Genomic DNA, 25,636 nt, shown 5'->3' on the forward strand with positions numbered 1-25,636 from the left:
TAAGTTTCATAAATCGGATCAGTAGGTACTATTTATGTTATGAGCGCATAAGTATTTCTGTCTTTCTAACTTTGAAATGTTATAGTTTTTTCTCCAAACACTAGTTGGCTGTTCGCAGTGATTCTTTTCTTATTGGTTTAATAAATTAATCAAGTAATAAAAAACAGTGAGTTTCATCAAAATTTCTCCAAAGCAGAACCATTAACTGTGCATATCCTCTCAATATTCTGGGCACTGTCTCTTACACCCAGTATGTAAACATCATTAGTAATTTAAATAAATGAAAAGACCTTGAAATAATTTATACTTTTAATTAACAACATTTTAATAATTTAAATAGCCTATTAATATGAAGTGCTACGTACTAGAATGGGATAAATATTAACTTTCCAAAAGGTTTCCACATTCTGCAACAAGTCATTAACATATTCATCATCATAATTTATTAGAACTATATCTACTTTTTTTGATTGTTCAAAATCAGGATGAGCCACACAAAAGTAACCTTTCTTCTTATTTGTCACATACATTTGTATCTGTACTTGAGCGAAATACTTTTGCATCACTTGTCCTTCTTTGAGGTAGTTAAGTTTCGTTTCCTCACTAGTTGGACATTTTACTTCAACAACTGCATCTTTACTTATTCCATCTGGAGTAGCTGCAACCATGGGGTATTTTGTAGACAGAAACACACCACAGGGCTTGAATTTCTTCTTCAGTTTGTTTTGCACAATTTTTATGACCGATAATTCTAGCTCTCGGCCTCTTTTCATTGCAGCAGTATCAGGCGTTTTGGCCCCCATAACTGCAGCTACTAAAGATCCATCAGCTGTTTGGCAGCGACTGGCTTCAAAAGCTTTGGAAGCTGTAATACGACTGTATCTCATCTCATACCAGAGAGGACTTTTATACTGGCTCTTAGTTGCTACTTCTATTGAAGTCACAATCTTTTCATCTAGCTGCTCTGCTAATGATTCAAGTAACTTGGTAACATTATTTTTAACATCCCCAGAAGTTTGCATCAGAAAATGATGCATAGAAAACTGCATCATATCACCATGCCTGAAATCATGTTGATATTTCTGAAGTTCACAGTTAGTTATTTTTCTCTTTTTAGCTTCATGAAGGAATTCCGTTAGCAAATCTTTACTTTCTTCATAACGAGAAGCTTGTTTTTTGCTCATCTTGTCTAATGTTATGAACTTCACACTTGTGCCTACTCTTGAAAGAGTACTTTTCTTCCAATAGCACTCAACCTCAGTGCAAGAAGGTTCTTCACTTCTACGATGGGTCCACATTAAAAATGCTACTGCATGCTTACAACCACCAGCTGAAGCAGCACAGTCCGTGCACTGACAGCTTATAATTTCATTTTTTTTCTCATCCACTATCATCACTACTTTGTAGGAACTGGCCTTCACCTTATGCTCTGGGCAGATTTTGCATTTAACTGTGCAAAGGTCAGATTCACGACGCAGTTGGACATATCCAATTGCATCATCTCCATATGATTCTCTTGCAGCCCTGCAAAGGAAAATAATCAATACAAACACGTCAATCCTATAAATCGGATGGCTGACACAGATAACTATATATTAGGGCTGAAATGAAAAACAAAGGGCATAACCTAAAAAATGTATACTTCATAATTATTGTGCTATTGTGATTCATGTTTGTACATTTAACTAAAAAGATAATGAATGACGATTGAAATATTAACTTACGTAGCTGTTTTCACATTTCTCAATTCAGGAGCGTAAAAATCTGGGTTGTTTTTAAAAAACATGCCAACCATTATAGCGTCCACTTTAGGTAGATTTCTACTGTCTGCTTTTTCGAAATTAGGTTCCATGACAAACAAAATAGGTAACACAAAGAACAAAACTGATTACAGACACCAAGAAACAAAACCAAAAGCGAAATTTAATTTTAAGCAACGACGTGAGTAAACGTTGGGAATTGGGATCACTTGATAGTTACCACAGAGCAAGTAATTATTTACGCATATGTGACGTCATGGCAGATGCGGCCAATCATAGATGTTTTCGGTCACGTGGCAATTTTAAAAAATATGATGTTTTTTCTCGACGATTTATAAATAAATAAGTTATTATTTATATCATTTATTAATTTAAATCGTTTCAAAAACCTTATATATATATGGATTACACAAAAAAGTAATTTATTTTTTATATTGTTAAATAGCCTATTATACCATAGATATAACTTATAAGCTTCTTGCTGAATAGTTACCTATTTGTTGACAATTTTCAGTACTACACTTTTACGAATATGTATTACACAAGAAACGATTTAATTTTCTGTAAGAGTTTCAGTTTTTAGAGTGACAATTTTACCTACTTATCAGCTTTGAGTAACATGGACCAACTATTTCTTTTTCCATCCCAAGTCGAATTACTCTTTTTTGCAAGGAAGCTAAACCAAGCTACTACTAAGACTTGGCAGTATCCTTCCGAAGGCTTGATAGCACGTTATCTAGATAGGTCCCAAAAATCTGTGATTGGAACGTATCATAGTATCATCGTCAGTCAGGCGCCGCGCCGGGCAGCGTCACTATGACGTAGTGAGGTACTGAACATAGATAGTATTGTAAATGCTATAAGTATACGAGCTGCCCGCAGCCTATCGCACGAATAGTTTTACACTAACGTTACTAGATAGTCGTGTATATGGGAGGTGTGCACTGCTTAAGGTAAACAATATAGCTAGAATAATATATATAATATCTACTTGTCTAGTCTTAATAAATTTAGCTAGTCACCCCCGCCCCAATTTTTTTTTAATTGCCTAGGGAATTTTGTTTTGATTTGATCCGTAGGTATAACTCACAGGTATAACTATTATAAGTTCATAGCTTTTACAATGTACCTTGTGATAGTAGATTAAAGCTTAGAACATATATTTGAAAACTGAACGCACACATGAACGGCGGGAAATTTCAGTGTTTCAAATATGTGATAATGTAATGTTCGCAAATGATTGCAAGTGTGGCGCACATACATGAAACCCGGCGCCAATGCCCCTCCCGCTACTCGACGTCTATATGGGTTTGCATAGGCTCATGACATGCTACGGCACACGACCACAAAGTTTCAATCCATTTGTAAGCCATGTCAACCGCTAGGTATATTGAAAAATAACACTTTAGATAAGTTACCATTTTATAGAATTTTACAATTTGTTATTGTTTTCGTAAATACATTATCTCGCCGAAATTGGAATGCCACATTGATAATTTTGTATTTGGAATGAAATAAAATTTACAATTACAATTCAGCCGATAACGATATCAATGTCATCGTTCGTAATCATGAATTCATCATTAAAAACAAAAAGATTTTTATAATAAGTACATAGCGTTGGAAAATATCGCTTGTATAATAGCGGTTTATTCCAAGTCATTGCCTTCACCAGCTTCGATTACAGCTATTGCTATTACGTAGAAACACGAACAGTTCGCAAAAATTGCTAATCTATTTTGCTATTCGTTAACAATTATGTTTTTTTCGATAAAAGTACTTAAGTTTTTGTAATAATGCTTAATCACTTGTTTACTTTAGGGCACTTTACCGGTTGGCTGGCGTGGGAATCACACAGGCTCCCACGCTAATTACCCACCACTCTTTGTGTCTCCTCCGAACCGCCGCTATCGGTGAATGAATTCATGTACATCAATGAAATTTCCACACTTGTAAAGAGATTGCACATTAATTGTTAGTAAAAACAATACTCACACAGGCCACGTGAGTTGCCCGCCGGGCGTCATTGCTCATTATGCATATTGAAAACGATTATTATAGATTCGCAATACTCGTACGCTAATTGTTAATGGAATAATGAAAAAATTAAAAGGAAAATATTTAAAGTACTTACGATAGCACTGACGTATTTTGACATGTTTGTTTTTAAATTGAACGTTTACGAAGAACTTACATCATGAAGTGACGTCAAGGAAGTAAGCCAAACAAATAGAGATAGGCATCTCAGCGGGCGTTACCCGACAGTTATTAATAGTTAACTGTTTGAAACTGTGAATAGCATGCTAGTTAAAAAGTTGTAACTCAAACGCTCAATCGCCTTTTTTTAACCATATGACTAATGAGCTGCGAGAATAACAAGTAACGTCGTAAATTCGACGAGTGCGACGTCTCATATTTCATCTTGTCTGAAAAATATTTTATGAATGACTGAAACGTGAGATGCATGTGCCTTTTAAGTTTTAACCGAAAAACTCGTTTGTCGGGTTCATTGTACCAACGTTGTACTGTGGATTGCAATTAGGCTATCTCTATTATAATTTGCGGAATTTATCACTAAGTACCCAACAATATCGTTGATGCAATACTATGGTTATATTTATAATTCTCTTTATTAAATGTTCCACGCAATCTCGATAAATTAAAACATATAACAACCAATGTTCCTCGCTTACCAACTGTTTACATTTGATTTTATTGTAAAAGGTCCAGAGATTTTTAAAGATGTGTTTATCAATCTGAGAATGAGCCAATTTGGCATCATGTCTTGTGTAATCTTGTTCGACCGTATTCATTGTTCTGTATCGTGAAATCAATTGTTTAATCTATAATGACGTTAATTATTATCGATACATGTCTAGACAAATCTGAAAAATTAAGGCCATGACATTACTTCTTAACAAAAGTGGAACATGATTTTAGTAGTTTTAGTAGTCCTAATATTTATTAAAATTTGTCTAGGAAATGTACCTATATGTTTGTTACTTTGTTTGTTTGCAGCTCGGGACATGCGGGCAGAGGCGAGCGTTCGCGCGGCGTAATGCGGCGCGCGGGCGACTGGGTTGCGTGGCCGGCGGCGGCATGCGTGCTGCTGCTAGCCTGCGACTGCGCATGCGCCATCGAAATGGTTGCACCTGGGAGTGAGTGTTGCGCTTCTAAATATTATTATTGGTTCTAATATGCCTTTAATTAATTCATGTTATAATTTAGTAATTAAAAACAGTTTTCTAGTGGAATTCAATATAATCTCAAATCTAAATATTATGTATACGTATATTATCACTAAAAGAGCTCATGCATTATTATTTGTATCACGAAGTACATACTCGAATAAAAATATGTGTAAAATCTGTAAAATATGTATGAGAATTACAAAAATCCTCAAAAGAATGTTCAACTACTTTCACTGTAATTAATCGCTCAGATTTTTTGGGTGCAATGATTCTTTCGCAAACTGTAAATGTCTGCATGAATATAATTGATCATGATGATACATAATATACATAATTCAAAAACATCGTCGTATGTTTTGACTTTTGGTGTAGCTAACAGTAACAGATTAAATAATTTAACTGAAAGGACAATCAAATTAGGATAAACCCAAAAGATAACGCACGTGTGACACAAATCAAAGGTAACGTGTGGGGTGCTGGATAAATGATATAATGTACAAACGGAATTTCTATACCAGCTATTATATTTAAATACATTTATATAATAATAAATATTTATAAGCTAAATTATTAAATAATTTATAATTATTTCTATAAAAAAACGAATTGAATTGAAAGATGGATATCTCCGCAAAGATTCATGAATGAATTTGTTTTATGTTTGAAGTTATTATCTTGAATGAATGGCCTCTAAATTAGCCGCCGATTGAGCCGGCCGCTGTATAAAGTAAAATATCTATAAAATTGTTTATATTCGTTTGTTGTTGGAAGCGTCTAAGTTTTTTATTATGAATTCAAATGAAACTATTTCGTAAACTTATTTAACACGGGTTTATTATCAAGTTTTGAGAGCAAACACGTATTTATTATGTTTAGTTATTTAATTACTTGAATTAAAGTACTTACCTACATATTATTATACCTATATAATACAGATGCTTGGAATACTTATCCTATAGAACATACAAGCACATGTTTTATTTATAACATAGAATATATTGCTTAAGCGACCTTAATTAAATATTAATTAATAATTATATGTATTTAACCTAAGTATTATAAAAAAATGTGTGAGTAATAATTATTAAACTAGTGTACACACGAAAGAAGTGAAACTTCTTTATGAACTTATTTTTTAACCGACTTTAAAAAAAAGGAGGAGGTTATCAATTCGGCCGGTATGTTTTTTTGTTTTGTGTGTATGTACACCGATTACTCCGAGGTTTCTGAACCGATTTACGTGATTCTTTTTTTGTTCGATGCGGGATGGTGTCGAATTGGTCCCATAACAATTTTATTCGGATAGGCCCAGTAGTTTTTATTTTATGAGCATTTTTGTCTGTATTTGTAAATGTTGCAAGTGCAAGTTTGAAGTCGGTTGTTTATCACTTGTCAAAAAATAATTTACTAACTATATGCAACTTTACGTCGAAATACGTCGAATCACGCGTGGTAGGGATAAGAAAAAGATGGCGCGTAACGGAAAAATATCACGCGTAACGAAAAAATGTTACACTACATTTTTTTCCAACCCCGATAAAGAAGGTTAACTTCAATTATGCGAAGCACGTAAGAAATTTTGGAAGATTGACGGACAGCCAACTGCAACATTAATACATTCTTTAACCGGCCTCTTTTATAAAATTTATTTTACGATTTGCTAATGGATACGCGTCGTTAATTGCACTACCAAATTAATTAATCTTTTCTCGAACCGGTATTTCGTAACGTGGTTATACAAATATTAACCATGAAATGCAACACTTCTTTTGGGTTAGAAGTGGGACTAACCATCTCTGCAGTCGATACAATGGCATACTTACAAGTTTATAATGTTCGACACATCCTCGTGTATTAGCCGTCACACAGCACGACGCACGAGTCGTTTTGCTGTTTCAATAGGGTTCGTGAATCGTGAATTCGTGATATTGCTCGCAAATGAATAATAGAAACGCCTAACTACTAAAATATGGTGCGGTAACAACGGAATGATTAATACTACTTACATTTTAATTTGTATGCTTTTATGGTGACTAATTTTGACGACATTTTCCTCCTTTCGCTTTTCTGCTATGTATGTTATGTTATGTTACCTAGGTATGTTATGTTTAACTTTAAGAGCAACCGTGAAGGAGAAATAATACAATATCGACATTTAAAACGATTTTGCAATTGTTGTTTTTGTTATAAAATGTTAAGTGCATTATGGTAAGTGCATTACGACTACATTGTAACGATTCGTGAACATAATATTACGTAAATTATGCCGTGTTTATGTTTCGAAATAAAACGATTGTACAATGGACACTTACAGCGTTATCATTTATTGAAGTATAAATATAATTCGTAAAACAGTATTCTACTATCAATTTTATCATCAGAGCTATCAAGGGCGGAGTTACGTAGCGTCGATGAGTGTTTGTATTTTGTGTAATGTAAGCAACCGCCGGCCGGCCGTCCGTTAGCACGCCGGATATTTGCAAAAACTTCCGCGGACGTTGATCCCTCCCACCGTGGGGCCACTCGTGGGTCGTGATTTTATTTTTATTTATTTTCCCCGTGTTTGTTAACGTGCTATCGTGCTATCGAACTCTATCGCCTCGTATGGCGCTCCACAACAATTACTATGATTCTCCTACGTTGTGGACAATAATAATTATTATCACTACATGGAGGTCACGGTCGTTTTAGGTCAATTGAGTCTTTCAACTTCATGTTTTTGACAATTATCTCGATGTTTTATGTTCTTGTATAGTGATGAAGTAGATCCGTTATTGTGTGTATATTTTTTTAACTGATGTCCGACGGATGATGTCGTATGTCCAACCTGGACATTCGGGTGCACCGCTCGTCAGAGCAATGTGCCTCACAGTAATGCGGTTTTAGCCTGTATCCTAAGAAGAGTGGCGTGCACATTGCACATCATGCAGCGTTCTCGGTATCGCGTTTCTTTTAATCCAAGATAACGAGTCAAGTCGAATTTCTGCGTGTTGTTTGTTTGTGGTTCTGCGCGCCGGCCGAGCTGAGGCCTCGTTAAGGAGGCGCCTCGCATTATCTTACGAACGGAGCCGAAATTCATTCGACCGTGTAATGTGTGCGCCGATATCGAACTTCACGATGTAAACACGCACTGTCGTTTCAGTCGGCGTTATATAGCTAATGTAAAACGTGAGGAAGGTTTTTATAATTCATGCACTAAAAATTATGCGATTGTATCTCTGTGGGAAATAAATATCGGGTGTTAGGTATATTAGGATGTTGAAATTTAAGTTATATACCTATAGATAAAGATCAGATTAAGATTTTTATGTGACGCGTTTGTTCGAATCGATCAAGGTATCATTGGATTTTTTAAGTATTACCTTTTGCATTACCATGACTGTTTAATTTTCAATTGAATAAAAACTGTTAATGTTTTTGTGATTCTTTTCATCTTGGATTGGAGATAATGTACAGCACAATACAAATTATTTAAACAAAACTGTAACAGAAACGTCTCATCTTTTCTAAGACAAACACCGAACAGACAGCGACCCACTTTCACGCCATTCATAAAATTATTAGTTACAATATCATCGGACTTTGAACCTGTCGGTAAACGTCGCCAGATAACTAGGTATTTCACAACAATTTTTAAACAATGGGATTCCCGCGAGTTAATGTGTTCTAACTGTCCTATCATTTTCCATGTTATGTTTTTGGAAAATCTGTGTACACAGTCGCTAAATACAAACAGCTTGTAAACGTTTACGAGGCGTGTTCGTTCAGTTCAACCCATTAATTGAAAGATAATATGTAATATCAGAATTCAGAAATCCATAAAGTGATTGGGAGCACATATAATTATTTATTACAAAGCAATCAATATCCTCGATGAGAAATTAAGTGGCGTGTGGGAAAATCAAAATATTTATAAAACTCTCACTTATTTCGAGAGATGACAGCATTTGTTTTATAAATGCTCGTGAAAACTCAACATTCAACAAGGCCGTTGGCTTCGCGTTCTTCGCACTCAACTTAAAACACGGAAACATTCGCTACGCGAACCCTTTATAAATAAGTGAATAGTATTGATTGCGGCCATTCAAGGGAAACTACGTGGTGATGGTAATTATACGATTAGCGTATGGCAATACTACGATCTCACATCGATTTGTGTTATTAAAAGAGACAGCATTCCTAGGTACGGTCCTAATACCTTATCGAAATAAATAAATTACAATAATTACTTTGTATTAGATAGAACGGTAAAACTTGTACGTAAAAATAAACAAAACATGATCTGTCCTCGAAGATACAGTAATAACGGTTGTTGCGTATTATTATTTGAAGAAGAAAAGATGAGTTCTGCCAACTACCCTACCCTAATACTCTGGCACATAGCGTGCACGGCCACCAGCTGTCGCCGGGGTCGACGACCTCAGCCCAGACTACCCCATCTACGACCCTCTATTTAGATTCGCATGAATTAAATTTCCGCTGGAAAGCCAAGCTCTATATTTTGTTTTAAACACGCTTGAAAAATGATGATAGGTATGCATTTCATGTTAGCTTATACTCAAGATTGACTGTTACACCCTTACCATTACAGAACATATTATATTTTCTATATTATGTGAGATTTGTTAGTGTGTAAAGAACGTTACACGTTGAGCGCCCCTGAATTTTTTGAATGTCGGTTAAAAATGATAAATACGAAGAAAACACGCTGGATTTTGACTTCGAAGAAACGATAACACTTGGCTAATAAATATCAGTGATAAAATCAATGGCGCCGAGAAATTTTATCTTATCATTTTGTCCGGATACCCGGTATTAATGTTTGTTTATATGTTATATTTGTTTAATAAATTATACGTCTCGTATGAAACGTTAGGTAAAAATATGACAAGTATTCGGAAATGGAATGAGAGTTCCAAAGATTAATGACTGCACTTGGCAAAGTTACAGCTTTCCGTTGAAACATATGTAACGAGGCTTTGCTGCTAATTTAAAATTAGTTTGTTTGTTAGGAAATTAGATTTTTTTGTGTTTGTTTGTTTACTGATGCCTTTGATGGATACTGTGGAATGTGCTTATTATGCAACGCAGTCGTCCATCCGGTCTTTTGAATAAAAAATGTCTAAGGTTTGGTAGACCAGTGGAGGCCAATTAGACCTTTAGTGAGTAAAAAAGGAGTGAATTGTAAACATTTTTATTGCTCTACATTTATGGCAGAAAAAGAAGTCATATCATGTTTATAAATAAAGTAATAAACTAGAAAGATCGGTGGATATTAAAAATTCTGTGTAAGTTATGTACTTAATTTTTTGTGCTAATCAGTATTAGAATCACGACATCGATAATTTATATTATTTTTGATCAGTTTTAACGTGAACTATCCACATGTTTCAATGTTCATCTTATATTTATTATTTTTATACACAATAAGTTTGATCCAAGATCCGGTATGAAACTTGAAATACCGTGAAACTATTACATAAATATTTTAAAGAACGAGTTAAAATATAACCAATAAATATTTCAGTTGCTTATTTTTCTCTCGTTCAACTCGTTTTAAGGTATCTACACTTTCACTACTTTGCTTTTCGAATATTATATAACAATGAGTCACACCTGAATGTAACCAAATCCTGGTTTGAATGAAGGCCAATATTCACTCATACAATAAAGAGGGGATGAGCTTCTGCATGAGGCTACGTAAGTGGTGTTTTGGCTATGTTTAGATGTCATAATTATTGCATACTTAAGGAATGGGAAAACTGATAAACAAAAACGTTAGACTAGCTCAAGATATGTATGGAGCTATGCTCGTTTAATTTGCCATCACACGAGGAGAATTAGTATATCTATCGATTTCTTGAATATTATTGAAATGGTTATTGACTACTAAAATCAATATTACTTAGATAAAGCGACATAATACTCGGCGCATGCCGTATTGCATACTTAACCTTTAGTGATATTTACTATTATGTAGTTCAATTTATCAATACGTACCTATTTAAAATTAACAAAAACACATGATAACTCTGACAACTTTATAAACATTAGAAAATGAATAGCTTACAGCGATTATAATTTGTTTTACAAATTATAATCGCTATAAAGCTATTAATTTTATAATAATGCGAGTTTGACAATGCCTAGAAATACATAAAATAAACATGGTAAACGTATTTAACACTATTTAATTTATATTTAATTTTTTCCTAATAATAGTTTATTAATAATAATATAGTTCAAAATTTAAATATTATGAGTAGCGTCATTCAATATTAATATAATATTTTACGTCGAAATTGTTTACACCGCGCCAGTATCGCTTTTGGGAAAAAACAAGATATGGTATCATATAAAAAATCATTGCTAATTCACCGGCCGCGGCGCGCTGTTTCAGATACAAACAAATATTATTTTTTAACCTCCAACTGACATTAGCCGCGCGCGCAACTCATATGCCACCGTCGAACAATATTTGAAAGTTGCGTTCTGAAAAATTCGCGAGGTTATAGATATAGATAGAGCGAGAGACCGCGACCTACCGCACTCGATGCGGCCCCGGCCGCGCCATTCGCCGGCCGATAAGCCGTCGCATACACACCGCACTACACATTACACGCCACACAGTACACTCCAGTACTCTCACACACACGAGATTGTACACATGCACATGAACATTATGTTATTAATTAATTTTGCTATCTAGATAATGTCCACTTTGTTGAGCATCGCAGGGAACAAGATAGAGTACACAGAATGTAATGACACACTATCATTAAATAGCAACATGCTAATTAATTTTCAATTACAGAAATGCAATAACTCTGTAGGATGATTAAAATTTGCCGTTGAAATTACAATCAACTTATTATTTTATGTCGGTATGCTCCAATAGCTCAATATAGGTTGTTGTTAATTCTCTTACTTGTATAACTAAAAAATATGCAAATATAGAGGCAAAATCTTCCATTGGACTAATTGTCGACGATGTTTAGGTATTCAAGGATATTCCCAATTTCTTGGAAGTGATCTAAATTTCGATCGATAGCTGTCGCCTACACAACTATCTAGAAACTGTGACCTAATCGGAGCGATACATTCATTGTTAATGTATTGATAGTTGAGACTTGGGACTACTTTGAATATTTTTCGGATATCGGAATAACAATGTTCGACGTTACAGTGAAAATAAAATAACCCATTTTAAGTTGCCGTTTGAAGGTAAAATATGGAACATATTGTGCCAATAAAGGAAGTAAGTTGTATGCAATGGTACCTATATGCATACTTAAAAAAGTGTTATTTAAGAATTAATAGAGGCGCCCGCGCCGCGCCGACGCGCCGCGGCCGGCGGAGCAGTGGTGCGGAAATCGGAATGAGAGCCTAGCGCACCTAGATGTCTAGTATTTCTACCTGTTAAAACAAGCTTTTCGGACAGATTTTGCGATTAACTCTTCATATCATGGAAGTTCTCTCAGTCTTAGTTAGGTACATTAAGTTTTTTAATTGTATATGAAACAGATTTCAACAAAATGCATTCAGCCTTTTTAAAGGCATATTGCAACATTGTCAAATGTGGTGGTAAATATTAAAAATACTTATGTAATGACGATTCGAAAGTGCTACTAAATAGTAGTCTAATTGAATAAATGAATGTTTGAGTTTGAGTTTTGTCTTAACACTCTACATTGTTTACATCGCTGCTTGTATAGGGGTACAATTCATGGGTAATTAAAGTCAACGTTGTATTTTTTGCATAACTTACTTACTTACTTACTTCAACGGCGCACCGACCCAAAGAGGATCTTGGCCTCCGACACCAAAAGTTTCCAGGTTTCGCGCCTTAGCGCCCTGGTGTTGAGGTCTTCTACTTGAAGGATGTCCAGATCTCTTTGGACTTCGTCTCTCTAACGGTGACGAGGTCGGCCGACGGGGCGCCTACCGATCGGCTTGCTCATGTACACCCTCTTCGCAGCGCGATCGTTTGGCATCCTTTCTAGGTGACCGATCCATCGAAGGCGGGCAGCTTTTGTCTCACCAATAATGTTGGGTTCACGGATGAGATCTTCGATGTCTAGATTTTTCCTCATTCTCCAAGTTCCCTCATATCAGTTTTTGTAGGTCCTAAGATTTTCCGATGTATTTTCCTTTCCGCAACTAAGAGCTTCTGTTCTTCTTTCTGGCTTAGTGTCCACGATTCGCACCCATACATTAGGATTGGTCTAATAATGGTTTTATAGATTTTGACCTTTGTTTTCCTGCTTATAATCTTGGACACAAGGATTTTATGGAGCGCTGCTGAGCATCTTAGTGCGTTTTGGATGCGGATATCTATTTCGGCTTCTCGGCGGTTAGTGTCCGTAACTGTGCAACCTAGATATTTAAAGGAGTCTGTTCCTAGGTATGTAGTATCTCCGGTTACCAGATTTTTCCTACACACTCTAGTATCTTTGTACCTTTTCATATGTAGGTATTCCGTTTTTTCCCCGCTTATCTTAAGGCCAATCTTAAGACCTTCCGGTTCTAGTGTCTTAGCCATTAACGTAAGATCTTGTTCACGTTGTCCTAGAAGCGCTAGATCGTCAGCGTATCCAATAACTCTAATACTACTCAATAATTTTTTGCATAACGATGTATTATTTATTGCGTTGTGCTTTCTCGTATTATTGACAACGTAAATTTTTTGAAAAAAAAAAACATTTGAAAATGTCAAGGCGAGGAACGTTTGAAATAATAAAAGTCGCCGATCCCAGTAAAACAGACAGCAAAATATACAAATGTTCGTAGAAAAGTTGTAAAGTTTGGGAATTTTATTGTGTTTTGTTTGATCGCATTTATGATAAAAAATGTTTTGCTTTCAAACATTGCGTAATATACGGGACCTTTCATATCAGAGAGCAACAGTTATGTTACTTTATATTTGAGATGAGATTTATCTGCGGGCAGCGTGTCAAGCCGAGTTCAAGCGAAGAGAACTGGCGAGCAGCAGCCGTGTGTATATTTACACGAACCATTTCGAGCCACTTTTCACCCCCTTATAACTCGAAAACTATTTAAGTTAAATAAACTAAATTTGGTACATATCAAGAGGACCTCAAGATAAACAAGAAACTTAAATTTCATAAATACAGATTAAACAGTTGCGTAGATATTAATATCCAAAAATCGCAATTTTTAAGACTGACTGACTTATAGACATATACAAAACCTAACCCACTTCCAGATGACCTAGAAAGTTCAAATTTTGTAATCAACTAGGTAATAGTGAGTGTACAAAGGAAAAAATCAGAAAATACTGAATTTATCTGTATTTAATTTTTTTTTCAATGACATAAATTTTGTTTGTATGGAAAAATGGAAAAGTTTAAAAAAATAGAAAATATTATATTCACCTTACTAGTCTTAAAAAATAGATCAAAACTAGTCAGTGGCCGAAAAAAATTTTGAAATCCATCAATAAATGACTGATATATAGATTATTGAAGTTTACATATTTTAGCGCGAAACATCTGTAGATTCGAAGCGCCTCTGACATCACACTCACTCGCGCTAGTATCGCTAGGGTGATTACTTCGATTGCATGATTTCTTTATTCAAAACTGTTATTAAACGTAAAATAAAAGAAAATTGTAATAAAAATATTGCTCATACAGTTAAAAATAATATATAATTTTACATATTCACATTTATTTATTCTTTATTTATGAGTGTTTAGTTTAGTTTTAATTTCAGTGTAATGGAAGAAGGCTTCGTCGAAGGTCGAAATGATTTAATTTGCGTAATAGGTATTAATATAAGTGAAACATCTTTAGGCGCGTTTAGAGTAAAATTTCAAGATCGCGTCATAGCAATACCGTAACGTCATGGAGTAAAGCGACGATTCTTCTACAACGATCTTTGCATCTTGGTAATAGTATGTGTACAAATTCACGCTGGATGTTTAGAAAATCATGTAATCTTTTAAACAGAAAACGAGTCTAACTCAGCCCCCGGAATCACAGACACAATAGAAAATCTATTGTGTCGTGGCCCGATCGGGCCGCTCGGGGCTCAATGGGTTAAAAAAATGCAGATAATGACGGGGCAATGTGCGCTGACATTCATAATATACAAGAAAATATAGAAAATAATACTAAACAAACCATACAGAGAAACCGCAAGAAAAAATAATAAAAATCGTATATAAAAAGTATTATATTCATAAAGTAAATCAAATTTGCAGAGTAATTTTCTGTACAAAAAGTAATGATATCCCACCAAAAACATAAATGTAAAAATTGGAGCCGAGTTCAGTCGTTGACTTAATTTGCCAAAAAAAGAAATGAGATCTAAATGTGTGCCAAGTTCTGCAGACAGTCCAGAAATTTATTTACAAGGATGTATTAAGTTCTTAGGTTGACTGAAAACTCAATTGTTTTATTTTCCCTTAGAGAACAATGTTTATTCCAAAATATAACTTTTTTAATTTTAATAATATAATTATTTTCACAAAGCATACAACTAATGACCTATTGAACCCCATAATTTGATGAGGCTAGTTTTACATACTGTTTATATTTTGTGAGGTTCTAAAAACTAGCCTCATCAAATTATGGGGTTCAATAGGTCATTAGTTGTTTGCTTTGTGAAAATAATTATATTATTCAAATTAAAAAAGTTATATTTTGGAATAAACATTGTTCTCTAAGGGAAAATAAAACAATTGAGTTTTCAGTCAACCTAAGAACTTAATACATCCTTGTAAATAAATTTCTGGACTGTCTGCAGAACTTGGCACACATTTAGATCTCATTTCTTTTTTTGGCAAATTAAGTCAACGACTGAACTCGGCTCCAATTTTTACATTTATGTTTTTGGTGGGATATACTTTTTGAAGTTGACGAATGATTCAACATGGACGATCTAATAAGAACACTTTTTACCCCCCAAAAAAGGGGAGGTTATAAGTAAAATGTACCGTATAAGTGTAATCTGTGGCATTATAAATCCCAGACGGTCAATTTTTATTCATGAAATAGAAGGAGGATGTTTTGTACGTTTGTAGACTACTACGGAAACTAGGCTTAAAATATTGCCTGTTTATGCTAGTAAATAATTGTCAAACCAATAATATTATTTGTATCTTTATTTTTAGGAGTATTTACACTTTAAATTCGTTTTAGTCTAATAGGTTTACAAATAAATGGAAAATAAATAGTTACTTGGACTAAGTAAATCTTCTCAGTCCACAGCCTGTTCTATGGCTACTGATCTGTGAGTCGACAAATTTATTATTCATTTGACTCTCGTTATTATTCCAATGTCATCTTAAATGCAGTTTCAAGGTTCTACTTCGTAATATCTTGCTCCAAATTGGCTAGCGTTGTTTGTGTTTTGATAACGTCAATGAACATTGGTGTTATTCTCATTTTTAGGGTTCCGAACCTTGAAAGGAAAAAACGCAACTCTTATAGGACCACTTTTTGGTCCTTCTGTCTGTCTGTCTGTATCTATTATTCAAGTCGACTGTGCCTTGACGCTGTGATAAATCATACTCATAGTTACGTCAACTCAATCAAAAGATACAGCTATTTATGCAGCATATCTTCTCTTAAACAAAGAATCTTGAAATTTGGTACGAAGCACGTCTTATAAGTTATAACACAGATAAAGGAAATTGTAAAAGTGTAAATTTAAAGATACAACATATAAAAGACTCGCAATTGGCCGGTTTTTTTAGCTTTCTTACTGTAAATGTTTCGCCCAGTACAATCTGTTAATGGATTGAGCATATTATATCTGAATGATAATTCTACTGAAGGATCCTGCATCATTTTAAAATAGAAGATGTACCTGAAAAAGAAATCAAATATACTAAATCGCTACACCATCATATATATGTATCTCATGCTTTATTAGCTAGTGAACTGCCTGATGTGTTTGTTTGGGTCGTCTCTAACTCTACTTATACAACGTTTCAACACACGTCAAGTTAACATAAAAATAACTGCGTTAAAAACAACCGACTTCTAAGTGCTTAGTGTTTGGCACCGACTTCAAACCTATTTAATAAATAGCACATCTAAATAATATGTAGTAATTAATAATATCTTTTTTGTGTGATAAGCTGAAAGATAGGCCAATTCAGTATGGTAAAATTACTATCCTTAGATCTTTGAATGGAAAAAAAGAATTAAATGCCAAGAAAGATAAAATTACCCAGTATGTTCACCACTTCAATCTTCACTGGTCTTTGTAGTATCCCCACGGAAAAAAATCAATAGGGTTAATGCCCGGGGACCGTGGAGGCCAGGCTAAAGGGCAAAGATACCCTGAAAGATGGATTGGTCGTTGCAGCCTGCGCATGCGCCGGTGATAAAGCCTGGCCTCCACGGTCCCTCGACCTAACTTGTTTCAATGGGGATACTAAAAAGACCTCGGCTACTTGAGAGAATGCAACAATTTGGACGAAATAACCCGGAAATTTATAGTAGCAGAAGAAAGCATTAAAAATGATAAAAGGGCATTCAGACATTTAAAGACAACTTTTTACGGTGATGTCGCACTTGCACTGAGCAACAGCGGGGTCATTTTAAAAATTTCTAGTAATTTAAGTTACAACAAGGTGTTAAATTATTTAACACCTTGTTATTGGTTTTAATTTGTTTTTATTAATCATCATATTAATTCAATTTTTGCACTTACCAAATTTAGATTTTCAATTTTTTGATTGAAGCCTTTTGAATAATAAAATGAAATTTTCAGGGATAGATAGAGCAAGTTTTTTAAAGCCAAACGGAAAACTTTTTCATGTGATTTTATTTTTTTACGGGCCCTTGAAGTGGTGAACATACTGGGTAATTTTATCTTTCTTGGCATTTAATTCTTTTTTTTTTATTCCATTCAAAGATCTAACGATAGTAAATGTTACCATACTGAATTGGCCTATCTTTCAGCTTAGCACACAAAAAAAAAAAAACAAGCATCTAGCGCAATAATTCACGTCACCATAAATAAAAATCTCCACGTACTCGGCGATACATGAAAAATTGAAAAAAATGTCATAACTCCGAAAATACGAAAATTCGCATAACATACATGGGGGTGATTCGGATAGCCCTCTAGGTCCTCTACCTCCCTTCCGTTCATCACTACTTTTTGGGACACCCTGTATATTATACTAATATTATAAAGAGGAAAGGTTTGTATATTATGTATGTATGGTTTTCACGCATAAACTACTGAACCGAATATAATGAAATTTAGCACACATATAGAGGGTAACTTGGATTAACACATAGGGTAGGTTTTATCCCGGAAATCCTACGGGAACGGGAACTATGCGGGTTTTTCCTTTGAAAACGCGGGCGAAAAGCTAGTTGAGTATAAACATGAGAATTTATAAAACTAAGCTTATCGCTTTTTTGTCAATCGACTATTATGATCTTTACAACTATTCAACATTTGGGTTTATGACTTCCTTAAATTTTACTCTTACATCGAGAGGACAAAATCACGTGCTTTTGTCTGTACTAGTTATTTATATTAAATAATGAGCGGCTTCTACATAAGCACAAATAGCAAGGCTTGAAATGACAGATGGTGAAAGAAAATAGACGGTTGTGCGACTCGAAGTTAATTTTGTCTCGCCCTATATTCAAAACAATAATAAGATTTGTGTCAAGAGTGTAATATTGGTATAACCAATATTACACCTAATTGACCTACGTCTACTAGCTAGTAAACATAACACTTAATGAAACCAATTTTTAACTATAGTATTAACTTGTAACAGTAATTTGGTGGTAAAAATTCCCTACTAAAGCATTATATTGTCCTTTCATCGTGATCCAACAATTCTTATTGCTAAACATCGCAATGACACGCTTGACAGCTGAGATCTTACTAGAAAAAATGAGGCGTAGTTCTCTTGATATATAATTAAAGACATATGCTGAATAGATGACGCAGGGCAGTCACAGGCCAATAAGTTAACAACCTTAGTCGATAATTCGCGAAGGTGCGCGGTCGACGGCCGAACCCAGTCATCTTTGCACGTTCCAATTAGTACAACTGGGTACGTAAGACGTATTTACAGTGGGCCCCCAGTATGAGCCTCATCGTCGGAATATTTATGCGAATGTACTGGCCAATGAGCCCGTACCAGCTCAACTACATCTTTAGTAGCAACACCATTGCTTAAATCCCATATTCGGCCCTCACACTGGACCGATCTCCACCTGAACGCATGCAATGCTCATTTTGTTTTTGCGTTCAATGTCAGCGTATCGGCTAATTTTATCATGGATCGCACACGCTACGTAACTATCTTGTTCGATGAGGCTAAAAGCATGTTTGTTTTGATTTCTCTCGGCACATAATAATGTGTAACGTTACCCAAGGACAGGCGTATGACGATTTATTATAAGGATTATTTATAGTAACTAGAACTGTGTATTTTAAGCGGCGAACTGAAAACATTAACATATTTAATGTACCTACGTTTTGTTAACATTGATTTCACAATCTGGTGTTTATTTGGCGACAGATAACAACACGGATCATTTTGAACCTTAACTTAGCGTTGGTGATATTTTGTGAAAAATATATTCTATTGTCGCTCATAATATTAATCTGAGATTGAGAAAATATAAAATAGATTAAAAATTAAAGTATTTTTAATCTATTTTACATTTGTCGGTGCACGGGCTTAATACTAAGTGCTTAAGTGTTTGGCCCCGACGTCAAACCTATTTAATAAATAGCACATCTAAATAATATGTAGTAATTAATAATATCAAATCTTTTTTATTCTTACTTTTCGTTTTTGAAGTCGGTTGTGTTAAAACACAGGTATTTTTATTTAATATTTTTTAGTGTCATTTTCAACACATGGATTTTCACAGATGATTTATTTTTGTTGACAAAAAATACAAAAGCTACTGTGTCGTAACTCGTAAGACAGTATGGAACCCTTCCCGTGCGAGTTGGACTCGCACTTGGCCGGATTTATTTAACTAATGACTATTCATAACTATTTACATTAATTTATGTTAAACTAGCTTCCGCCCGCGACTCCGTCCGCGCGGATGTCGGTCTTCGCGTGGATGGTTTATTTCTCCATTTTGAGACCTCTGACAATAACATCTTATAAATATCTATTGGACCCAATTCCCAAATACGGTTAGGCCTATAATAATACGCAACGTGTGTTCGCGGTTCTACGGAACAACGTCTATGGATAAAACTGAAAAATTAAGATTAATTTTTTTCTACGTATTTTTCCAGGATAAAAAGTATCCTATTTTACGCCCAGGATAATAAGGTATAATTATACCAAGTTTCATCGAAATCGAACCGCTAGTTTTCACGTGATGCCTTCACATACAGACAGACAGACAGACAGACAGACAGACAGACAAAAATTTTTTTAATCACATATTTGGGTTTGGTATCGATCCAGTAACACCCCCTGCTATTTATTTTTTCAATATTTTCAATGTACAGAATTGACCCTTCTACAGATTTATTATATATGTATAGATTTTGTGTTATTCGTCTTGAAACTAGAATATAATATATATTTCCAATTGATAAATAATATGTCAGTATTTTATTTACACAGATTGTAATAAAATCATTATAATGTCAATGTCAAAGATGTTCATAAATCTAGTTAAAATAAATATACCTATATTACACTTTGTAAACAATTGTTCTTTTACAATGCGTCATTGCTTTCTAGAGTTTTTAAATCGTCTTTATCTGTTTATTTTACGCCTGAAATAAATAACCTTGTTTCATTTACCAAATTATTGAATAATAGGAATTACCTATATTATTGTGAACATTGTATGTACATTTATATCCTGCACATCACCTTGCATACATAATGTTGAATGTTTGATTTCGGTAAGCAGATATGTATAACCTAATAAAATACAGCCTCCCTGTAATAAAATACAGTTTACACATAAAAGGATATCGCTGTAAAAAATTCAATGATAAGTCGTATTTAATTTCCGACAAGTTAAGTATTAATTCGAAAACAGCACGCGCCACTTACGGAGATGGGGAAATAAATGGGTTCGTAGGCTGAAGGTATCAGTGGGTGTCGGATAGCGGGCGCGGAAACGTCAATTACATCTCGTTCGAGCTATATGTCAATGCGGCGGGATGATGGACGAACAAAATGTTTACCTCGCTATTTCCGCAACAAGTGTTGTTTCGCAGAGAGAGGCCCAGGCGGGCGATCACGTCGCGCCGCCCGACGCGCGAGCGCCTCACACACACACAGTACTGGCCAATGGCTATTATCGTATCACCAATTTTGTTTTGTTATTAATTTATTGTATTTATAGCTTTGTATGTGTGACACATTCGAGTTTTGTTTGTATATTTAAATTGCGGTAAATCAACTGGTAGGTATAGTGGTAGTAAGGTAATAACTACGTCAAGATATGTTTATCAAAATACAATATCATTCGTTCATGTAGGGATATCGTGGTTAACATACTTTTATAACTTATATAATTTGTATAATAACCACATATCAGGTAGGTATGTTTATTGAAAAAAACTAAAATCATGTCATGTAGGTATGAAACAATGATTCGGCCCTCGTCGCCATCTTGTAGATATTTTTTATTTATCGTCATCTTCATGTTTGAAATTGACAATGCTTTTGATGTTAAATTTAAATCGATATTTTTATTTACTTGGCCTCCTACTTTAGGCTCCGTGCAGACAGAGAGCGTTCTGCGTTCCGCGTTCTTTGTGCTATAGCGCAGCGCCACAGAGCAAGTAATATAGGAAGAGACGGCACTCAGTACTTCGATTTCGAGCTCACGCACACATATGCATGTATTACTTAGGTTAAATCTTATATACCAACCTATGAAAAGTTCACGTCAAAAATGATCGACATTGCTGCCAACATTTAAAAGTTGAAGTTGCTAGTGATGTCTCTTTGAGTGCATATTATCGATAAAACTTCATATCGATATCGATAAAATTTTCGATGCTGGGTAACATCACTACTAATTCTCATCCTTATTCAAATTTATAGGAAATTAAAAATAAAACACCAACAATGTAGATCAATAAGTTTATTATAATATAATAATAATTACCTATAATAACATTTTTATATAATATTAAAACTCACTATTATCAGCAAAAATGGATAATTCCATTTGAATTTTGAATTTTACTGAATATCTTTATTTAGGCATGTAGGACTTAATTCGGCTTAAATATTATATGAATACAACTAAAATTTATACTTTTCCTTGAAATATTTTGCGGGATTTCTATTTTAAAATCTCGTTCTAAATTTCCAATTATCATTGCCGTTCGGATCGCCATATTGGAATTGTAAGAAGTCGTTGTTTCCTTTGGACAAAACAATAATATCTCCTCTTCAATTGATTCTACAGCCAGAACATGACGTAATAGAGAAGTTTTCTCGTAAAAATTATTATGTTTTATATCTTCCTTTAATTAATAGAACAGTCATTGGGTATATATTATTGCAAATACTTAGTCACAAATCACAATAGGTAATTATTATCTACACAAAGATTTTAACATTGTTTACACATAACACTTATTCTTCTTCTTTCACTTTTGGCAGAAATATAACAAATTAAAAAATTCAATGTACTGTACATTAACTGAGCAAATAAGTAAAAAAATCTACGATAAACGAAGAACAGATTTTGTTTATCTTCCGACTTCCACCAAAACAATTAATAAAACGCCATTTTGAATTCAAATTTCAAACAACAAATCAGCATCAAGAGGTTGTCTATGCTTAAGTCTTAACCATTGACAAGAAATCGCAGAAAGAAAGAAATAATTTATTAATGTATTCGCTTAAAATTAAAATGTACAAAAATAAGGTTTAAAAAAAAATAAGAAATAATAATAAATAATTAAAACTAAAATATAAAATCTAATATTAAATGATTACATCGGAGAGGCCAACATTAGAAATATTTTTATTTTTTCTAAAAGTTGGCAGAACAGACTCTCCCTTAGGTCTTTGAAAAGTACAAAATAATTTGAACTGTATGTCAATTGAATGAAGTTTAAAATTGCTTGATAATAGAAGCCTAACCAAAACGATGTTCTAAAATCTAAAGTGTCGACCCACTGCGCAGCGCCGCGGCCGCGGTCTGACTGCAGCTGCGTTCTGTGTGCGCCGCGGCCGCGCCGGCGCGGGCGCTATAGATCCTTCGCATCACAGAGAACGCGGAACGCAGAACGCAGAACGCTCTCTGTCTGCACAGAGCCTTATGGTGTGCTATTGCGTCAAATAAAATGATCGCGTTATAGGTACGTCATGCAGTGTGCAAATATACCGTACATTTCGCGTCACTATGTAGCGTTGCCTTAGATCAGCGTTGCCATTTGAGGAAATGCTATTTTTATAATCTTAATTATTATCGATATTAATTTATAGCTTTCGCAAACGTCGGTTTATTTTGTAGGACAAGTTTATTATATTATAACATACCTACCTATTTACCTATAATCTACATATTTGCGCAACAGATTACTGTTTAACTACTGTTTACTATAATATCCTGCGAAAGGCGGTCGCAGGCCGTGGAGTCTAGCGGCGCGTGAGAGGCTAGTACTGAGCAGCAATGTGTAACGGACTGCATTCCGAAATCCGAACGCATTCCTCGAGTCCCAGAGTACGACCCAGCAGCGGCCTCCGCGATAACCGCAAATACCGCTGGAATGATACACTACATACTCTTGCCGCTCGCCGGCACCTAGTACCGTGTGTTCGATCGACATCCGTCATTGTGCGCATTCGGAATGTCGCACACATGAATGCACTGCCCACTAAGCAATCATGTCGATAAGCTTTTTGTAAATCCTGTTACGCTCTACATATAAACAAATATTTTTCATAATATTTGTTTTGATTTCATAATCTACATAATATTTATCACAAACGAGTAGGTAGAAGCATAAGTTCATATAAAGTGGGGAATGAAATGGGGAATCATGTCACGTAACTAATACGATAATTTTAATAGCGAGCATGTATGGACAATGGACATATTATAGGGAAATATGCGCAGTAAAGTTGGAATGTGAAGAGCGAGATAATCTCGCTCTATAGTCTATGCACTTCCGGGTCGTCGAACCGCCGCGGCTGCGGCCGCGGCCGCGGCGGCTTTTATTTTCAATAGACAATTTTTTAAGTACTTGTTTCTCGGTATGGCTTGTTAAATTAATTTGATGAAGAATCATCGGTATGTCGTCGGCGGATAAGCAACCGGCCGCAAGTGAGTCACCGCGCCTGCCGCGGGCCGACCGCCGACGCGGACGTAAACAACGCGGAGTTACGCCTCCGCCCTCCGAGGCCACCGCGTGCAAATAACTCCTCTCGTGCCTGTTTTGTTTGAAGCTAAAATTAAACAAAACACTCAATTATTTTTAAAATATCTCCATTATTAGAGTCAATGATATTCGGCCCGAGATTCGTAGGTCTCATTAATCTGCAACGCGAACCGCAATCGAGTAGGCGTATACGATCTAAAATTAGAATTTATCTCACTGATCATTTATTTATCTGTAGATGTCGAGAGTATATATTCATCAGTAAACAAGATATCTCCCGCTAGCGTAAACAAAAGGTGTTATTATTTTAACGGAAGCGAGGAATATTCAATTATATTTCATAACAGAATACTAATTGTTCACGTAATTAATCATTAATTGCTTTAATTAAAAACGTATTTATATTAAAAACGTATATACTATATATATTTGACATACCTTTATATATAATACATCCTACTAATATTATAAATGCGAAAGTTTGTATGGATGTATGGATGTATGGATGTTTGTTACTCTTTCACGTAAAAACTACTGAACCGATTACAATGAAATTTAGCACACATACCTATAGAGGGTAACTTGGATTAACACATAGGATAGTTTTTATCCCGGAAATCCCACGGGAACGGGAACTATGCGGGTTTTCCTTTGCAAACGCGGGAGAAGCCGCGGGCGGAAATCTAGTTTGATATATTTAGAAAGTGAGCGGGAAATATAGAGGCCACATTAAATTGCGAATTCATTGTATATCTATGTTGAATGATGTGCAGGTCACAGCTAAGTTCGTATTAGGTTGAATAATGCCGTAATAACGTCTCCTTGTGCACGTTGCGCGTAAATAAATTGGGTCTGGAAAATTGGTGTGTATGTTCACAGGCGGGTCACGTGCGAACGCCGTCGCACCACTTTTATTACATTCCCCGAACAAATATCCCCGACGAAAAGCCTATTCCGCATCGGCATACATATTGATCAGCGCCGTCATACTCCACTATAGCGACTCGATTCCAGCAATGTTTTTCATATTTAAATTCAAGAGTTATTACTCTATAGAAACTTACACTTAAAACGTTCCAAGAACGTGACCTAAATCTTCCTTTCTGTGAAGAAACCACTTGACATACGAAACGCCATTCAACTTTAATGTAACCATAGCTTATTTTGAATGGCATATCTTTGTAAAAAGTATAATGTAATGTAAATAAAGATCCACGAATTTGTTTTTGGTAGTGCTTCTGCGTAGAGATCGTTATCGCAGTCACAATACTTTGATATCGGCCCGAATACTTTGAGCCGCGTTCCATAAATGAACCGACAAACACAGACGACTCTGCCCAA

At 34.9% G+C, this 25,636-nt stretch overlaps 2 protein-coding genes across 2 annotated transcripts in view; one reads left to right on the plus strand and one right to left on the minus strand.

Moving 5' to 3' along the window:
* LOC123692863 (insulin-like receptor) overlaps positions 1-25,636 on the plus strand; it is an 82,818-nt gene that overhangs the window by 16,966 nt on the left and 40,216 nt on the right. The window contains exon 2 of the mRNA XM_045637666.1: positions 4,779-4,918. Coding sequence (XP_045493622.1) covers positions 4,819-4,918 — 100 coding nt within the window. The 5' untranslated portion in view covers positions 4,779-4,818. The remainder of the gene's footprint in view (positions 1-4,778; positions 4,919-25,636) is intronic.
* LOC123692877 lies at positions 296-2,158 on the minus strand. Its single transcript, XM_045637704.1, has 2 exons — positions 1,725-2,158; positions 296-1,524 (listed from the first exon to the last, which is right to left on the minus strand). The coding sequence occupies exons 1-2, from the start codon at positions 1,850-1,852 to the stop codon at positions 345-347; spliced, it is 1,308 nt and encodes a 435-aa protein (XP_045493660.1). The 5' UTR covers positions 1,853-2,158; the 3' UTR covers positions 296-344.

Source organism: Colias croceus, chromosome 1, assembly GCF_905220415.1.
Source record: "Colias croceus chromosome 1, ilColCroc2.1".
In the NCBI taxonomy this organism is placed as follows: Eukaryota; Metazoa; Arthropoda; class Insecta; order Lepidoptera; family Pieridae; genus Colias; species Colias croceus.

Bases quoted from the DNA above. Each gene is read 5' to 3' on its own strand.
- LOC123692877 (XM_045637704.1), bottom strand. From the start codon at position 1,852: ATGGAACCTAATTTCGAAAAAGCAGACAGTAGAAATCTACCTAAAGTG. The intron at 1,525-1,724 runs GTAAGTTAATAT...TTTCCTTTGCAG, and splicing joins AGAAATGTGAAAACAGCTAC to GGCTGCAAGAGAATCATATG.